The sequence below is a fragment of the Pleurodeles waltl genome, chromosome 9 (assembly GCF_031143425.1).
Source record: "Pleurodeles waltl isolate 20211129_DDA chromosome 9, aPleWal1.hap1.20221129, whole genome shotgun sequence".
Taxonomy (NCBI): Eukaryota; Metazoa; Chordata; class Amphibia; order Caudata; family Salamandridae; genus Pleurodeles; species Pleurodeles waltl.
Window position 1 is genome coordinate 230,939,862 of NC_090448.1, and position 16,747 is coordinate 230,956,608.

The 16,747-nt window shown below is 42.2% G+C and overlaps 1 protein-coding gene across 2 annotated transcripts in view; it reads right to left on the reverse strand.

Annotated features, from left to right (window-relative positions):
• The window catches only part of LOC138259114 (calpain-1 catalytic subunit-like), a 201,272-nt gene that overhangs the window by 145,017 nt on the left and 39,508 nt on the right, over positions 1 to 16,747 (reverse strand). For both annotated transcript variants that reach the window (XM_069206610.1, XM_069206609.1), the window contains 2 exons: positions 16,628 to 16,746; positions 3,229 to 3,401 (listed from right to left, as the gene is read on the reverse strand). In XM_069206610.1, coding sequence (XP_069062711.1) covers positions 3,229 to 3,401; positions 16,628 to 16,746 — 292 coding nt within the window. The remainder of the gene's footprint in view (positions 1 to 3,228; positions 3,402 to 16,627; position 16,747) is intronic.

Consider the following 16,747-nt stretch of genomic DNA (forward strand, 5'->3'; position numbering starts at 1 on the left):
GCCCACTTTCTAAAAGTAGCATTTTCAAACTTACAATTTAAAAAAACAACTTCACCAAAAGATGTATTTTTAAATTGTGAGTTCAGATCCCCCAAACTCCAGAGCTCTATCCACTCTCAATGGGAAATTACACTTAAAAGATATTTCAAGGTAATCCCCATGTTACTCTATGGGAGAGATAGTCCTTGCAATAGTGAAAAACAAATTTAGCGATATTTCACTTTCAGGACATGTAAAACACACCAGTACATGTCCTACCTTTTAAATACACTGCACTCTGTCCACGGTGTTGCCTTGGGCCTATCTTAGGGGTGATTTAAATGTAGTAAAAAGTAAGGTTTGGACCTGGCAACTGGGTGCACTTGCCAGGTTGAAATGGCAGTTTAAAACTTCACATACAGGCATTGTGGTGGCAGGTCTGATACATGTTTGCAGGGCTATTCATGTAGAGGGCACCATCGGTGCTGCAGGCCCACTGGTAGCATTTGATTCACAGGCCCTGGTCACACCTGGTGCACTAAACTAGGGACTTACTAGGGAATCACATAAGCCAATCATGGAGAAACCAATCACCAATACAGTTTAGACCCTAGAGCACATGCACAATAGTACTGGTTAGCAGTGGTAAAGTGCCCAGAGTCCTAAAGCCAACAAAAACAGGTCAGAAAAAATAGGAGGGAGAAGGCAAAGAAGTTTGGGGATAACCCTGCAAAATGTGACAGGTCCCACAGCTACTATTTACAAATTGACCAGGGATTCCTGCATAAGGCAAGATAGTTATTCTTTTTGAATCCCCATGCTTAGCCATTAGCACGTCAGAACAAGCCTGGGCGGAGGCAGTCTCTCTTGATTTTGCAAAGAACCCATGATACCTGCCAAATGAACAGGGAAGGGCTGTTCCTACTTGTTCAATTTTTTACCCTCTATGAATTCAAGAATTGGGAACACAAGTTTTCTGATCAGGAAGGAGATTTGGACCATACACTGCTGGGCATAGCAACCTCTTTGCTCAAACATCTAGGCACCAGAGTATAATGTCCAGGATGACTTTGAAGGTCCAGTATAAAAGTGGGCTGCTGAACAGGTTACATGATCTCAATTAACTTGTGTGCTGCTGGAGACATAGTGGAAGACTTGCACTTGTTGTGGCAATCCCCCTTTAAATTGTGTCAAAAGGACTCAGTCACTCAAACTAGCTCAAAAGGAAACATCATAAACTGTGAAAAATGTCTATTTTGACCAAACATTTGCCTGGTCTGCATGACCCAAACTCCATTTCTGCATATTCCTAAGTAGTGTTATGAAGCATTATCACCTATATGGCCATTCACAAATTCATATAGCCAAACGCTTCATGATACTCAGAGCAAAAGGTTATTCAACAGCCTCTTGCAGCCCCCAAAAAATGAGTAAGCAGTCATTTAGACAACATCCACACCAGTCCGCTAAAGCTGCTAGAACTGCCTCCATCCTGTATGCTGGTCTATCTAAACATGAACCCCACTTGCAGCGTTTAATTTATGCCAAAAGTGCTACCACCACCAAACAAGGGATCTTTCATGATAAACTATTTTTGGAGTGACCACAATGTCATGATGGCCTGCTCAATAATTTTGTTTTTTTTTAAAAAAGAAAGCAAAAAAAATGCCCTAATGCACAAAAAATGTATACCAGCAATTGTGTGCCACTCATGATTTTTTCCTGCCCAGGTCTGCCATGCTTTATAATCTGGGGACGGAAGCTCTGCATTGAGGTTACTGCCCTAATGTAAAAAAAAAGGCAGCAAACATGTGTTGGATGGAATGCCACCATTAACTGTGTGCCAACAGAGGCGCTACTGGTGCACGATCAAAGGTTTTCTACTTCTAAATGGAGTGGGGAACTGCTCTTTTGGTAGCTTGTGACCCTAATTGATGTGCTGTAGGGCTCCCACTCTGCCAAACAATAAATAACTCCCTGAAGACTGAATGTAGAAATCTCCAACGGGAGGAACTGCTGTTTACCATACACCTGCAAGTACTTGTTCCCTATCATGATTTGTTCCTCTTGCTTTGCTTGGAAATGTTATCAACAGCTGTCTGCATTCAGATGTCATATTGATCTAGTATTTGAAGCCCATGAAGCCCTGGTAGAAAGCAGCCCCGTGGCTAACCTGAATGAATTGTTTCTTGTTCCAAAATGCTTCAAATTCTTGACCAAGCTCAAGCCCCAACTTTGATCTCACTTTATATACTCATTTGATAGCCACTGAGGTGCAGCAGGTGCGAAGGGAGCTCCAGATAGCCTGAAGCCTTTTCCAGCAGCTGCAAAGAGAACAACACAGGTGTGTACAGGCCTACTGACAAGCCACATAGACAAATATATTGTTTCTTTTTAATATTCTAAGGTATTTGTGGTAACACTGAAATACAGTTAAATTAGGTTATACATATTTTACAGTTTCCAGAGATGTTTCAAAGTGTACTTTAAAAGTTCGTTTGTGATGTCCTTCGTTTAATCAGCCAGGTCACAATTTGAGTAGTGTGTGGGATTATCAAGGGGCAGAGCTAGTCCCGCTTTAGTTTTCAAATCTGTTGATTCTTCATTCACCCTCTGCTATGCCTTGCTTAAAGCATCCCTCTTTATATGTGTAGTTGCCCTAGAATCTTCTTAATATTGCAATCACCAATGCACCATCTCCTGCTTAATGTCAAGATCACTTTTAGCCACTGGCTTACCATTATTTTAGTCCCAGTGCTAAGATCTATCTCCTATGTATCTATTAAGTGGCCATAGAGGTGATCCTCCCCAAGTTGAAGTATTTTGTTACTTCTTTCCTGCCCTTTCAGGGCCATGTATCTTTCACAAAATACATCTTGATCTCTATTAAGACCGCTATGTAACTGATCAATTGTCTTTTGCCATCTTACCACCCATCCTCTTCTAAGCATACTCAATTATTTACCGAGCACTGGGTAAAGCCCTTTGCACTGCCCTTGATTGAACATTTGACTGAGAGGGCTAACCAATAGAAGGAACGCTCATTAAGCCTCCATATCCTGCATGGAATACATACATGCTCACCAATCCCGCAATCATGCTGAAACGGCACTCTCCAGTCTTTTCTACATCACACCCCTCTCATCATATTCTTGAGGTGTTATTCTCCATAGTCCATTCTTCAACCCTTCACCAGATACCCACTCATACACAATCTCATAGCTCCAGGAAAAATGGTTTATTTCTTACTTTGCATATGCTTTCTCCAGCAACGAGCTCCAGAACTCATTATTTTCTTTGGAGCGGATGAAGAGCAGTTTATAAGATACTGTGATAGTCCCAGAAAGGTCTCTTACTTCCATCTTCACAGTGGGTAGACGATCATCCACTGCCAACTCAATCCATGTTCCGTACTGCCAAAACTAAAAGGGAAAAAAGGAAAGACAGTAAAAAGACAAACAGAAGAAGAAAGAAAAACATACATATTAAACAACTCTTTTCAAATAGTTACTTTCTACACTGTTACAGAGATTGCTTCTTATTCAGTACCTTCAACCTACTAATGAGGAAGCCAGCCTGCTATCATTCAAGAAATCCTGAAAATGAACATTTTCATTAAGGCTTATCAGTCTCCAAAAATGGATTCAGCTTTATCAAAAACTCTCCTAGTTGATTCTTGGATCCAGATCTTCAGAGCAGACTTAATAAATCACCTAGACCAAATAACTGAGTAACTACACGTACATCTCCTTACAACTAGAAACATCACAATAACATAGCCAATAAGTAAATAGGACATGACCTCCACTATCCTGACACACTAGCGTCCTTCAACTTTAGAGATAATCACCAGCCCAGGGGCCGCCTCTGTACCTTTAAGGGAACAGTCATCAAGTTTTTTCCCCGGGCATGGGAATCATTATTGTATTTTTCTGTCCCTCAATACCAGGTTTTTACTGGTGCTGACAGAGAGAAAAAAAGGACATGAAACTCTCCATTTTAGAAAGTGGCAGTGTAATCTCCTTCCTTCGACGGCCTCTACTCTCTAGCCTGTCGAAGGAAGCTTTCCATCAACGGATCCTACGGGGGCTCAGTCACCACAAACCTTATGTTCCACCCTTCTGTAAATGAAGAAGATGGATTTAGGAGTTTAGCGCACAGTGTATTCGGTTGCTTTTGCAACTGAGTATCCTGTTCGCCAAACTCTAATTCTCTCCCTAAGCTTGTTCCAATCACTGCTAAAATAGACAAATGGATTACATTTCATAACATAAAGTATCTTTTTACATTGGAGTCAATGAGGATGCACATCAAGGCAAGGAAAAACAGATCTAAAGGAATCCATCATGGACATTTTAATTACATTTGTGAGCATGGAATAACTCTGCCTTTGTGTGTAAGCACAAAACAGTTTTTGGAGAAAGAAATACTTCTTTCCAAATAAATCTTAAAAGCAACACTTTTTAAATGTAAATTGAATTAAAGATAAAAACTATTCTAAATGATAAATCTAAATAAATCCCTCATTCGAAAGGGCCTTTTCAAATTCGCTCTTCAAATGCAAAACAAGGCATGAAAATAGTCTGCTTGTATTAACCTCACAATATGAAAATTTAAAGGAGCTACACAATGCCATTAAGGCAAATTCATTTTGATAGGAAAGTCATAGAATGAATCATAATCTTACATTAGCTACAGTGTCCTGGCTTATTGTGGAGGACATTGGGTTGCACATGAGTTAAATGAAGCTACAAAAAACGACAGCTAAAGTTACAGTACATAACGTTCACTTGTTCATCATGGATTCGGCATTTATAGTTATATACATAGATTAGATTGGCAAGCTTGTCCCTAATCTTGGAGGAGGGGACACCAGTTAGATATAGAAGAACACGTGAAACAAATAATCAACAACAGTTGTTCTTGTGGTGTTGAATTTCCAAACTGAAGAACAACAGACTGACCAGCACAAAGCAAAGAAATTTCAATTTCATGAAAGGTTAACTTGCGAATATTAAAAACTGATGAATTTTGTGAAAACATGCACCAGACTCAATATTAAAACATGATGTCTGAAAGAAAACTGCATTTTGTTCCAAACAAAAATCAAATTTTAAGTAAAAATAGTAAAATCAAACAAAAAACGCAGGAAGCAGGTAACAGTAAACTAAAACGACAGCTGTGGTGATTGTGAAATAAAGGACAGGAGGAGGAATTAGTAAATATGTTATTCAACATCCACTCCACAGTGCATGAACTCATCAGGGTTATATTTGGCTGAAATAGTGAAAGTACCTGTTTAGCTCAGCTAAAGGATTTGCTAGCATCATGTATTGTGACCTGTTTTTCTTTTGCAGCAATCTTGTCCAACATACACTCTTTGGAATGGGCGGGGAAGTATAAATATTGAGCTAGATTGTCCCCCAATTGAATGCTAAAGTCTCCTAATAGTACGATAATACAGCTGGAAAGATTCTTAGAGAAAATGTACTCCATCAGCTCTTCCAGGACCTCTTTATTTTTCCTGGTGCTTTGTTCCATAACACTGCACGGCATTTAAGTTGTGTTGTTGGGATTTACGCATTCAGAGTACAGGAAGTTAAGATCCTATGATGATTTACATTTCAAGAAGTCTGTGTGAATAAAAGCAACTCCCCCAATTTACTTTCAGGACCAATGAGCAAGATGAATATGTCCAAGGAAGCATGAGATATCTAATAGCTTGGGTGTCTTTGGTTAGCCATCCTTCAGGAAGGAAGAAGGCCTCAAGACTGAAGTGTGTGAGGGTTTCTCTGATTTCAATATTGTGCACTACAACCAACTTGCTGTCGGGCAGTAGACATTTATGCATTCATCTGCCTTGCAAATGATTGGCAATGCATGGTGGGCTACCCAGTCCAGCACAATAGGTGCTGTAAGGTTGATGAGGCTGATGAGACTGGAGGAGATAATTAGTTCAACAGAAGTTCTTTTATTATGAGCTGGGGGAGAAGTGTGTCGACACATTTTATGAGTATATCTAAATCATAGCTTATTATGAGGTTGGCAATCGTGCATGCTCTGGTTGTGCTGCTCTGCAGTTACTATCATGCATTTTAAACTAGTTTTTAGGATTTGGGTGGAAATGGAATTTCCTGCGTGCTTTCACCAACATTAAGGTGTAGAGTAGTAGGTGATGGTTGAGTGGGAGAGGCTGAGTATCAATGAGAAAGCTCTATAATCAGTGTGGTTAACTGACTTTGGTTCTACAGAAAGCATGGCAGTGACTGTGTTGCATATGCGTGTGTTACTTTACAGATATCTTGGTAGTCAGCTGGAGACGAAAGTCAATGTACTTTACTTCCCTCTACAAGTCAAAGTAGAATGAGAAGATTTTGTACTGATTTGGGATATTTCTATTAACTATCCATGTAACTGTAGCACATGGCACTTTTTTGTGTGGTTTAACCATTTTATTTCGGACTGGATAACTGTATTTGGCTCACTGCACAAGTAGGTGCTGCCCAACACCCACACACTGCATATGCCTTTCCCTAAAACACTGAAACAACTTATGTTAAAAAAATGATTAAATTAAATTGTCATATTTGGTATTTTGTACATCAATTGTAAAATGCACACAAATTGCATAAGCTGCGTAAAAGTCAAATCTCAAATGTGAGACATCGGAGAATTTTTTCTCCGCTCCCATTTTGGGCACATCATTTACTATGTCTTGTAGAGGTAGATCCCGATGAATCGTGTTTAACTAGAAAATGTAAATAGTGCAATCCTTTGTATTTATAAAGGTAACATAGGCACAGTTAAATAAGTTAAATGTGACTGCCTACAAACAGGCTTAAAACTTTCACAAGTGTGCGGTTTACTCAGACCTGTATTTCAGTACACTCTTATTTGGAGATATATTGAAACATTATTTTGATAGAATTTCGGTGTAGATATACTAAGTAATGTTGCGATCGCAAACCTTTCAATCCGCAAAATGCACAGGATTTGCAACTGCAAACTGACTATTTCTCATCTAAAAAAAAACAAATCATTTTGTTTTATTTGACATTTTTTGGACTTGTGAAGTACATTTGTGTTCCATGCCGAATTGTTATCCGGAAAGGGCGACAGTGTTTCCTTCCAAACTGTGATTCAGCATTTTGTGTCAGTGGTCTGTGAATGCAATTCTAGTTGCGCTATTGTCTAGTTATCGACTCCTCAAATGAAGAGGTAACTGATTTCCAAAAGGAGTCGTTTTACAGTAGTGTTAGTGTGTTGGCAGCCTTTGATGGCTAGACAGGGTCCACGGTGCAGACTGCTCTCCCTGATTGTTTCCCAAATTAAAACTTTTTTTTTTTTTTTTTTTTAAATCAGCAAACACAGGCCCTTGCAGGCCACCATCAATGTGTTTGTAGCGAATCACAGTAGGTCGGAAACTGCGACCTGCCTAATTAATATTCTTTAGGCAAGATGATCTGTTACCCCCTGTAAATGGTCATATTGCAGACCAATTTAATAGTATATAGGTAAGCCTGCAAAATGAGAGTCCGTTTGCAAGAAGTCGGTGCGCAATACACAGCCACTGAGAATGGGCTCTAAAATGGAATTGCTCCCGGAGGCTCACAGCTACTTATTCTCCCGGAAGGAAGTTGGCCATCTGACTCTGATCAAAGGCCTTTAAAACACAGTGTGTGTGGCCTTCCTATCACAGATATCTGTGAACGCAGACTCGTGACACGTGCCTTCTTCGAAGAAGGTGGTGTAAAGACAAACAGAAGCCTTTCAGCACATGTAGTAGGAAAAAGTGTGCCCAAGTGGTGTAGGATTTGTTTTCACTTGCTGGGGAATTAAGGTGGTTGGCTTTCGGAAGAGTTTGTACTGGGATGAAGAGAAATCTTAGGGAGGCTGAGAACAGGCCTCTTGTTGACCCAGAAGACAATACAGCATCGGATGATGAGCCTGCTTGTTAACAAACTTTGTTTCTGAGACTGAGGAAGTGTGGAAGATCAAAGGAACAGAGACAGTTGCATCTGCTAGAAAAAAATATAGCATGACCTGTGGTGAATGAACTTTTGGCTGTGGTCTAAACTGATGCTTAAGTATTGGCTTACCTGGCTTTTGTATGGAACAAGGTAGCTGGCTAACACCTTTGCAAAAGTAAGAGAAAGAACCTCAGGTGAGGGGCAATAAGAACACAAATTGGTAAAAGGGCAGTTAGTCACATCGAAGTCACCTGAGCAGACCAGAGCACCTTGTTGGACTATGTCGTTCCCCTCCACTGAAGGAGCCTGCTGGCATAAACCGTTTTGCTTTAGGAAAGAATTTCCTCAAGTTGTCCCTCCACCTCCCCCACAAAGTTCACCAAACAATCAGGGGCCTTATTGACTCTAGAGCCTCTGCGCCCAGACCCTCAACTAGGGCTCCCCGGAGAATTTAGGGCATACTAAGCTCTTAGGGCCAGATGTAGCAAGCCGTTTGCATGTTGCAAACTGCAAAAATCGCAGCTTGCGCCATGCAAACGGCCGAACGCGATGCACATTCACAAATTGCGAGTTGGTACCGACTCGCAATTTGTGAATGCGACTCGCAAATAGGAAGGGGTGTTCCCTTCCTATTTGCGACTCGCATCGCAATTTAGACTTGCTTTGTGACCGCGAATGCGGTCGCAAAGCAACTCGCAGTTACCACCAGTGTCATACTGGTGGGAACTCATTTGCAAAAGGGAAGGGGTCCCCATGGGACCCCTTCCCCTTTGTGAATGTCGAGAAAAATATTTTTTCAATATTTTTTATACTGAAAAAACGAAATCAAATGGTTTCGGTATTTTTTTCATTTTGCAACTCGTTTTCCTTTAAGGTAAACGGGCTGCAAAATGAAAAAAAAAAACTGCTTTATTTAAAAAGCAGTCACAGACATGGAGGTCTGCTGACTTCAGCAGGCCACCATCCCTGTGAGTGCAGGGACTCGCTATGGGGTTGCAAAATGCGACCCACCTCATGAATATTGATGAGGTGGGTCTTTGCGACCCCCATAGCGATTCGCAGACGGTGTATGAGACACCGTTCTGCATCCTGAATTGCGACTCGCAAATTGCGAGTCTCTCTGACTCGCAATTTGCGAGTCGCAATTCATGGATTTCTTACATCTGGCCCTTATTTACTTAGGTTCATTAGGGAACTGAACAGGTGTTGTGTGTGTGCGTCTGCGCTCCTTCCCATTGAGGACAAAAGAAATTTAACCTCTACTTCCATTTGCAAATGTACATTTTCAGATCTGAAATGAGGCCACTAAGTGACCCAAAAGCATCAGCAATTGAGATAACTGCAACTGCACTGGGACTCTTGGAGAGCTACTTCCACCCACAGACTCCTCCTAGTCATGCACCCCACAGCTTGCTCCACAGCCTTTTCCTTGAGGCCTGTTAAATTCCAATGTCACCCCATCTGACACCATGGACACTTAGTTATTTTTTAGAATGCTGGACCTTGGCTCAGATGCATGAGTAACATGATGTGCAGCTTCTGCTTTACACTTGCAGTGATATTGTTCTCCAAGCTCAATCCTATTTGGAAAAAATAAAGTCCTGAACCTAGCAAAATGACCTGGTAATAAACCAGCCTCCCCCGCCCCCAAACATTAGATGCATCTTCAGCATCTAGTACGCAGCAGTAGACTCCCCGACTCCTGTCACAGCCATATGGAAGGGATGTTCCGGCCGCTGTAGATGGCACTAAATGATGAATGATAAGACTTGTTATCAGACAACCCTCAGCGGTTTAATGTATTTATATAGTGCACTGGACTGCACACTGGATTCCATGACAGCAGCTGTTAACTAGGATGACTCTCCCTCAGTTTGATGAATGTCTGAAATTAAACATTCTTCAGCTAAATGAGGTAAGTTCACTACATTGCTACAAGGGCCATGCCTACACAACATTCAACGTTTACCTGACACTGTTGCAATACCCTTGGAAGTGTCAGGTCAATAATTTCAATATTGATGCAGCTTCATTCCCAATCCTAATGTATTCACACAGCTAGACTATGCTTCATGTGATTGCTGACATAAGTGAAACATCAAGACAGACCCATTAGAGGACACTATGATGGAGATATGAGTGGTAACGTGTGTAAGCAACTAATCCAAGTGAATGTTCATGGCGATTATCAATCAATGAACTTACTAAATATAAACAACCTTCTCTCTGTACGTTTATGGCAAGAGAGTCTGTCTAGCATCTCACCCAAAGAACAGCAGATGACGAGTTTAATTTCCAACTGGCCCACTTAGCTTTTTATGCCTATGAGTTTCATAAACTGATTTGCCTTGACTTGGTTTTAGAATACCTATCATTTAAACTCTGGTAGAGGACTGAGAACGGAATAAAGGTATAGTAGCAACAAAAACCAAAGCCGCCACAAAGGAGCAACTGCTTTTACTGAGAGTTTATTATTACTATGAGCCTTTGTGGTTAAAAGTGCATGGCATTTTGATCACTTGGCTCCCACTACCTCTTCCATACCATTGAGGAGGTTCTCAACTCTCATCTTAATTTACTTTCTTGGACTCTACCTCTGCTTTTGCTGAGCTAGATCACCTATTTCAGAAGCTGTGAGTAACAAAACAGGACAATTTCCTTCCTTGTGCGTTGTGAATTCCAAAATCAATTGTACTGACTTTCTTATACTGTGGCCCAAGAAGCCAGGTCCCAATTCTTTGACTGGATATCTCCTGCCAAGCATTGAAACCCAAATAGCGCTCACAAATGCAAGCAGCTCAAGCCTTCATATGTGGCTCTCAAAAACAGCTGCAGAATCGGGGTGTCGGAGGCCCCCATGGACAGCCCTGTCTCGCTTTCCACCGCCCGAATTACGAGCCAGCATCAATGTTAAGCCCTGTTTCCTGCTGGGCTGGCGGGCGGAAATGCTGCAGCAGGAAACTTGTATTAGGGCTGCCGGTGTTCTGGCCGCACAGGCGAACAGATGGCGGGACGAGTTTGGCGGGCGGCCTCCACCACCCGCCAAACTCGTAATGAGGGTCCAAGACTTGATTCAAATGGTGAAAGAAGTGGAAGTGTGTAGGTGAATCTCCTAATTGGGAGACAACAATTGCCTCTAAAATTTTGACTACGATACTCAAGTTGTTAAAAGGGCTGTAGTTGGCTCTGTAAATTAGGTCTAGACTATGTTTTTAAGCAGGTGGTGAAGAAGTTATTTTTTAGGTGAAATTAGATAGACCTGTGTTGTTTAGAAGTGTTGAGAAGATGGCCCTCTGTGGAGCCAATAATGGCGCAAAGTGCTGGGCCAGATAACGAATCAGTCCATTTTAATATTGAAAGAATTACTTCTACCTCATCAGGGTAGTATACTGAATAAAAACGAGATAACATGACTAGGTACACAAGAAGGCCATTCCTGGTCTTATAATATTATTTTTATGGTGGAAAAAAAGAATTCAGATTCTCACATACTTGAAACATGGATTGTACCCTTGGCTAGCAGTGATTAGTAGAGGCAGTATTACTGACCAGATTAAAAAGACAAAAAGTTAGGCAAAGGCTTAAAGTTACTACTCTAGACTTTAAGCCTACTTACAAGTCAATATGTGCACAGAAGACTGGAATTTGCATTCCCAGTCTGCATTTCCACACATATATTGGCCTATTATGAGTTAATGGAAATGGGGAATAATTGTGCACACCAGGATTTAAAGGGCAGCATTCGGCATGTAATTCCCCCCAATTCTATTAGATTTAAATCACACATTTACCACCTGCACTGCGAAGGTGGTAAATGTGTGTAGGGCACCCGTGCAAGTAGGGGGAGGGGGAGAGAAGTGAATTGGGTAGGGTGGCTGAGAGAAAGGGATGATGTGGATGTGCGCGACGGAGCCAGGCAGCACTACAGTCCATTCCTAGATTATTTTTACTGGGTGAATTTATCAGTTGGTAAAATGGGGGCTGGTGTTACCACATCTAAGACCTCTGGGTGTAGATACACAGCACCACTTGTGGTTCTAGAACAACTATAGATTACCATGCAATAGCGTTTCACATTGTTCAAGCTACTAAGCTTTGAAAAAGTCATGATGGAGGTTACAGGGCTTAATGCTACATTAAATGAGAGTGCATACAGGGTCTTGAATGCCTAGCCCCTACTCTCTACTCTTTCTATACACCTATTTCTTGGGCAGCAGATCTCTGTATTATGTTTGTTTGGTTATGCAATCAAGCCTTCTTCTTGTACTCAAATTATTATTTTTAAGTGTTCTTTATTACTCCAATTCTTGTGCTTATACTATATTTAATGTAATATTCAGTGATGTAATTTAGGTATGCATTTTGCATATGTTATCCTTAATAAAATATGTTACCACAAAACTTTACAAACGTAGTTAACTGAAGCATGACTGACATCAAAGCAATCAGTTTCAAAGCTGCACCTTATTATATGATATTAATCTTTGCATTTATAATTATTCTGTCTTGGACCAGTCACAGCCCACGACGTAAAACGGAGTAGGAGGTCACATGAAAAAAGGTTTAACAAGGCTTAAAAACACCCGTGCCATTGGCAGATTGACCAGACTAAGAGCAAATATAAGGATCTGGAAGTCAGGTTGCAAAACAACTTAAAAATGTCAACATTGATCGCAAAGGTTAACCCCTACGGTGCCCTGGACGAGGTGATCTCGTCCAAGGCACCGGTTCCCGGGTGCCATGGACGAGATCACCTCTTCCTGCACCCGGGAACTAGTGTGCTGCCCACCCAACCCCCCAAGGAAGGGATGGAAGGGGAAGCCCTTCCCCTTCCACCCCTGACCCCCCCACCCCACCTGTGATGTCAGCGCACATCGCGCGCTGACAATCACAGAGGGCCTCCTCCCAAGCGATCGAAAGAGAAATGCAAAGCATTTCTCTTTCCATCACGTGGGGGAGGCCCTGAGAGGCTTCAAAGGGAAGGAAAGGAATTTCCTTCCCTTTGAAGTCTCTCTGAGCGATTCAAAAGACGGATTGCTTGAAACGCCCACTAGACACCAGGGATTTTCTTTTTTTTTCTGAAACTGGCATGAGGGAGCGACCCCTTGGGCAAGGGTCGCTCCCAGGGGGGGGCATTTTTTTGGAAGGCCTTTTCTGCCCCCCCTAGGCAAGGGTTGCTCGACTGGGGGGCAAATTGTATTTAGACTATTTCTACCCCCCTTGGGGGAAGATCGGCCAATTTTAGGTCAATCTGCCCCCAGGGGGGCAGAAACCACTAGGCACCGGGGATTTTTTTTTTTGGCGCCAATGGGGGGACAAATTTATTTTAGCCCATTTCTGCCTTTCTGCCCCCCCCTGGGGCCGGCTGAGCTAGAGGCCAAAATCCACAGGTAGGCATTTTGAAAAAAACACCTCTGTTTTCTGTGAAAAAATGTGATGTGTCCACGTTGTGTTTTGGGCCATTTCCTTTCGTGGGCGCTAGGCCTACCCACACAAGTGAGGTACCATTTGTATTGGGAGACTTTGGGGAATGCTGGGTGGAAGGAAATTTGTGGCTCCTCTCAGATTCCAGAACTTTCTGTCACCGAAATGAGAGGAAAAAGTGTTTTTTTGGCCAAATCTTGATGTTTGCAAAGGATTCTGGGTAACAGAACCTGGTCAGAGCCCCACAAGGCACCCCATCTTGGATTCCACTAGGTTTCTAGTTTTCAAAAATGCGCTGGTTTGCTAGGTTTCCCCAGGTACCGGCTGAGCTAGAAGCCAAAATCCACAGGTAGGTACTGTTTTCAATGAAAAAATGTGATGTGTCCACGTTGTGTTTTGGGCCATTTCCTTTCGTGGGCGATAGGCCTACCCACACAAGTGAGGTATCATTTTTATCGGGAGACTTGGGGGAACGCTGGGTGGAAGGAAATTTGTGGCTCCTCTCAGATTCCAGAACTTTCTGTCACCGAAATGTGCGGAAAATGTGTTTTTTTAGCCAAATTTTGAGGTTTGCAAAGGCTTCTGGTAACAGAACCTGGTCAGAGCCCCACAAGTCACCCCATCTTGGATTCCCTTAGGTGTCTAGTTTTCAAAAATGCACACGTTTGGTAGGTTTCCCTAGGTGCCGGCTGAGCTAGAGGCCAAAATCTACAGGTAGGCACTTTGCAAAAAACACCTCTGTTTTCTTTCAAAAAATGTGATGTGTCCACGCTGTGTTTTGGGGCTTTTCTTGTCGCGGGCGTTAGGCCTACCCACACAAGTGAGGTATCATTTTTATTGGGAGACTTGGGGGAACGCTGGGTGGAAGGAAATTTGTGGCTCCTCTCAGATTCCAGAACTTTCTGTCACCGAAATGTGAGGAAAATGTGTTTTTTTAGACAAATTTTGAGGTTTGCAAAGGCTTAGGGTAACAGAACCTGGTCAGAGCCCCACAAGTCACCCCATCTTGGAATCCCCTAGGTCTCTAGTTTTCAAAAATGCACAGGTTTGGTAGGTTTCCCTAGGTGCCGGCTGAGCTAGAGGCCAAAATCTACAGGTAGGCACTTTGTAAAAAACACCTCGGTTTTCTTTCAAAAAATGTGATGTGTCCACGTTGTGTTTTGGGGCATTTCCTGTCGCGGGCGCTAGGCCTACCCACACAAGTGAGGTATCATTTTTATCGGGAGACTTGGGGGAACATAGAATAGCAAAACAAGTGTTATTGCCCCTTGTCTTTCTCTACATTTTTTCCTTCCAAATATAAGAGAGTGTGTAAAAAAGACGTCTATATGAGAAATGCCCTGTAATTCACATGCTAGTATGGTCACCCCGGAATTCAGAGATGTGCAAATAACCACTGCTCCTCAACACCTTATCTTGCGCTTATTTTGGAAATACAAAGGTTTTCTTGATAGCTATTTTTCACTCTTTATATTTCAGCAAATTAATTGCTGTATACCCGGTATAGAATGAAAACGCACTGCAGGGTGCAGCTCATTTATTGGCTCTGGGTACCTAGGGTTCTTGATGAACCTACAAGCCCTATATATCCCCGCAACCAAAAGAGTCCAGCAGACGTAACGGTATATTGCTTTCAAAAATCTGACATTGCAGCAAAAAGTTACAGAGTAAAACGTAGAGAAAAATTACTGTTTTTTTCACCTCAATTTCAATATTATTCTTTTTCAGTTGTTATTTTCTGTAGGAAACCCTTGTAGGATCTACACAAATGACCCCTTGCTGAATTCAGAATTTTGTCTACTTTACAAAACTGTTTAGGTTTCTGGGATCCAGCATTGGTTTCACGCCCATTTCTGTCACTGACTGGAAGGAGGCTGAAAGCACAAAAAATTCGTAAAAATCGGGTATGTCCCAGTAAAATGCCAAATTTGTGTTGAAAAATTGGGTTTTCTGATTTAAGTCTGCCTGGTCCTGAACGCTGGGAAGCTGGTGATTTTAGCACCACAAACCGTTTGTTGATGCCATTTTCAGGGAAAAAACCACAAGCCTTCTTCTGCAGCCACTTTTTCCCTTTTCTTTTTATTTAAAAAAAACGAACTTTTCACTGTATTTTGGCTAATTTCTTGGCCTCCTTCAGGGGAACCCACAAAGTCTGGGTACCTCTAGAATCCCTAGGATGTTGGAAAAAAAGTACGCAAATTTGGCATGGCTAGCTTATGTGGACAAAAAGTTATGAGGGCCTAAGCGCGAACCGCCCCAAATAGCCAAAAAAAAGGCCTGGCACAGGAGGGGGAAAAGGCCTGGCAGCGAAGGGGTTAATTGCTGATGTCAGTGAAATAACAACCCAATTTGATTGCGCATAGGGCTCGCTACTCTGGAGACAGTGAGAGAGGATTCCATATCGGAAGTCGGACCTTGGGATGACTGACAGGCAATTGTTTTTCCTCGAATCATGGACCCAAAGGTTGTTGACAATTGTGGTTTTTGGCACTAATATCGAACTTATCTTCTTTCAATTGTGTAACGCAGATGCTCCCCATTGCCTATTCCTGTTATTGTCTAGGAGCAAGAAAGGGAGAACCCCAGCAGCTCCAATGAGTAAGAGCTGCTACTTGAGGAAATTACAGAACTCGTAAAAAAAAGGAAATGTATTGTCCAGTGCTTAATTTGTGCTTGTTGTTTCCGGTGCTGAGCACCGGTACTTATTTTTGAGGGCCAGGGCTTATTCTTTTGCCTCAAGCATTTGCTGCGAGCAAAAAACACATATGGGAAAGACTGAGGAAGAGAAAAACGAAAAAGCGTCACAACGGGAGAAAGTAGAAAGCTGCAAGAGTGAGCTGAAGGGGCACGGGGTGGCTTTATATGGATTGAAGAGGTCCGCGGCGGCTTCAGGAGTACACCGCCTCAGTATTCCATGTTCACACATTGAATTGCAGCAGCCGCGTGTTTAGGAGGAGAGCTTTGGGCACCGGCACCTTTTTATTTACAAATTAAGCACTGGCATTGTCCCAAAAAGGGTGACCTATGAAGGTAAACGCTCTTGCGAGCATGCAGAGTTGAATCAAACCACCTGCCTGTACTCAACTCTTCGTGCTCTCGAAGGTATTTGGGACTTCTTGGTCTGACATCTTATTAAGTGTACTAAGAATATTGATACATGAAGACCAATGTTTATATTCACCAACAGGAAATGAGTTTCAAGGATCGATATATACATGGTTGTTCATACTGAGGAAACCAGCCAAGGCTCATACCTTGAAGTGAAAACAGCCATTGTAACCTTCCCCGAAACTCTGGTTTGGAGGCACCACTTGCTCCATGAATTCCTGATGTAGGGCTAGTGAAGCAACAGCAGACACAAACCAGCAGTTGCC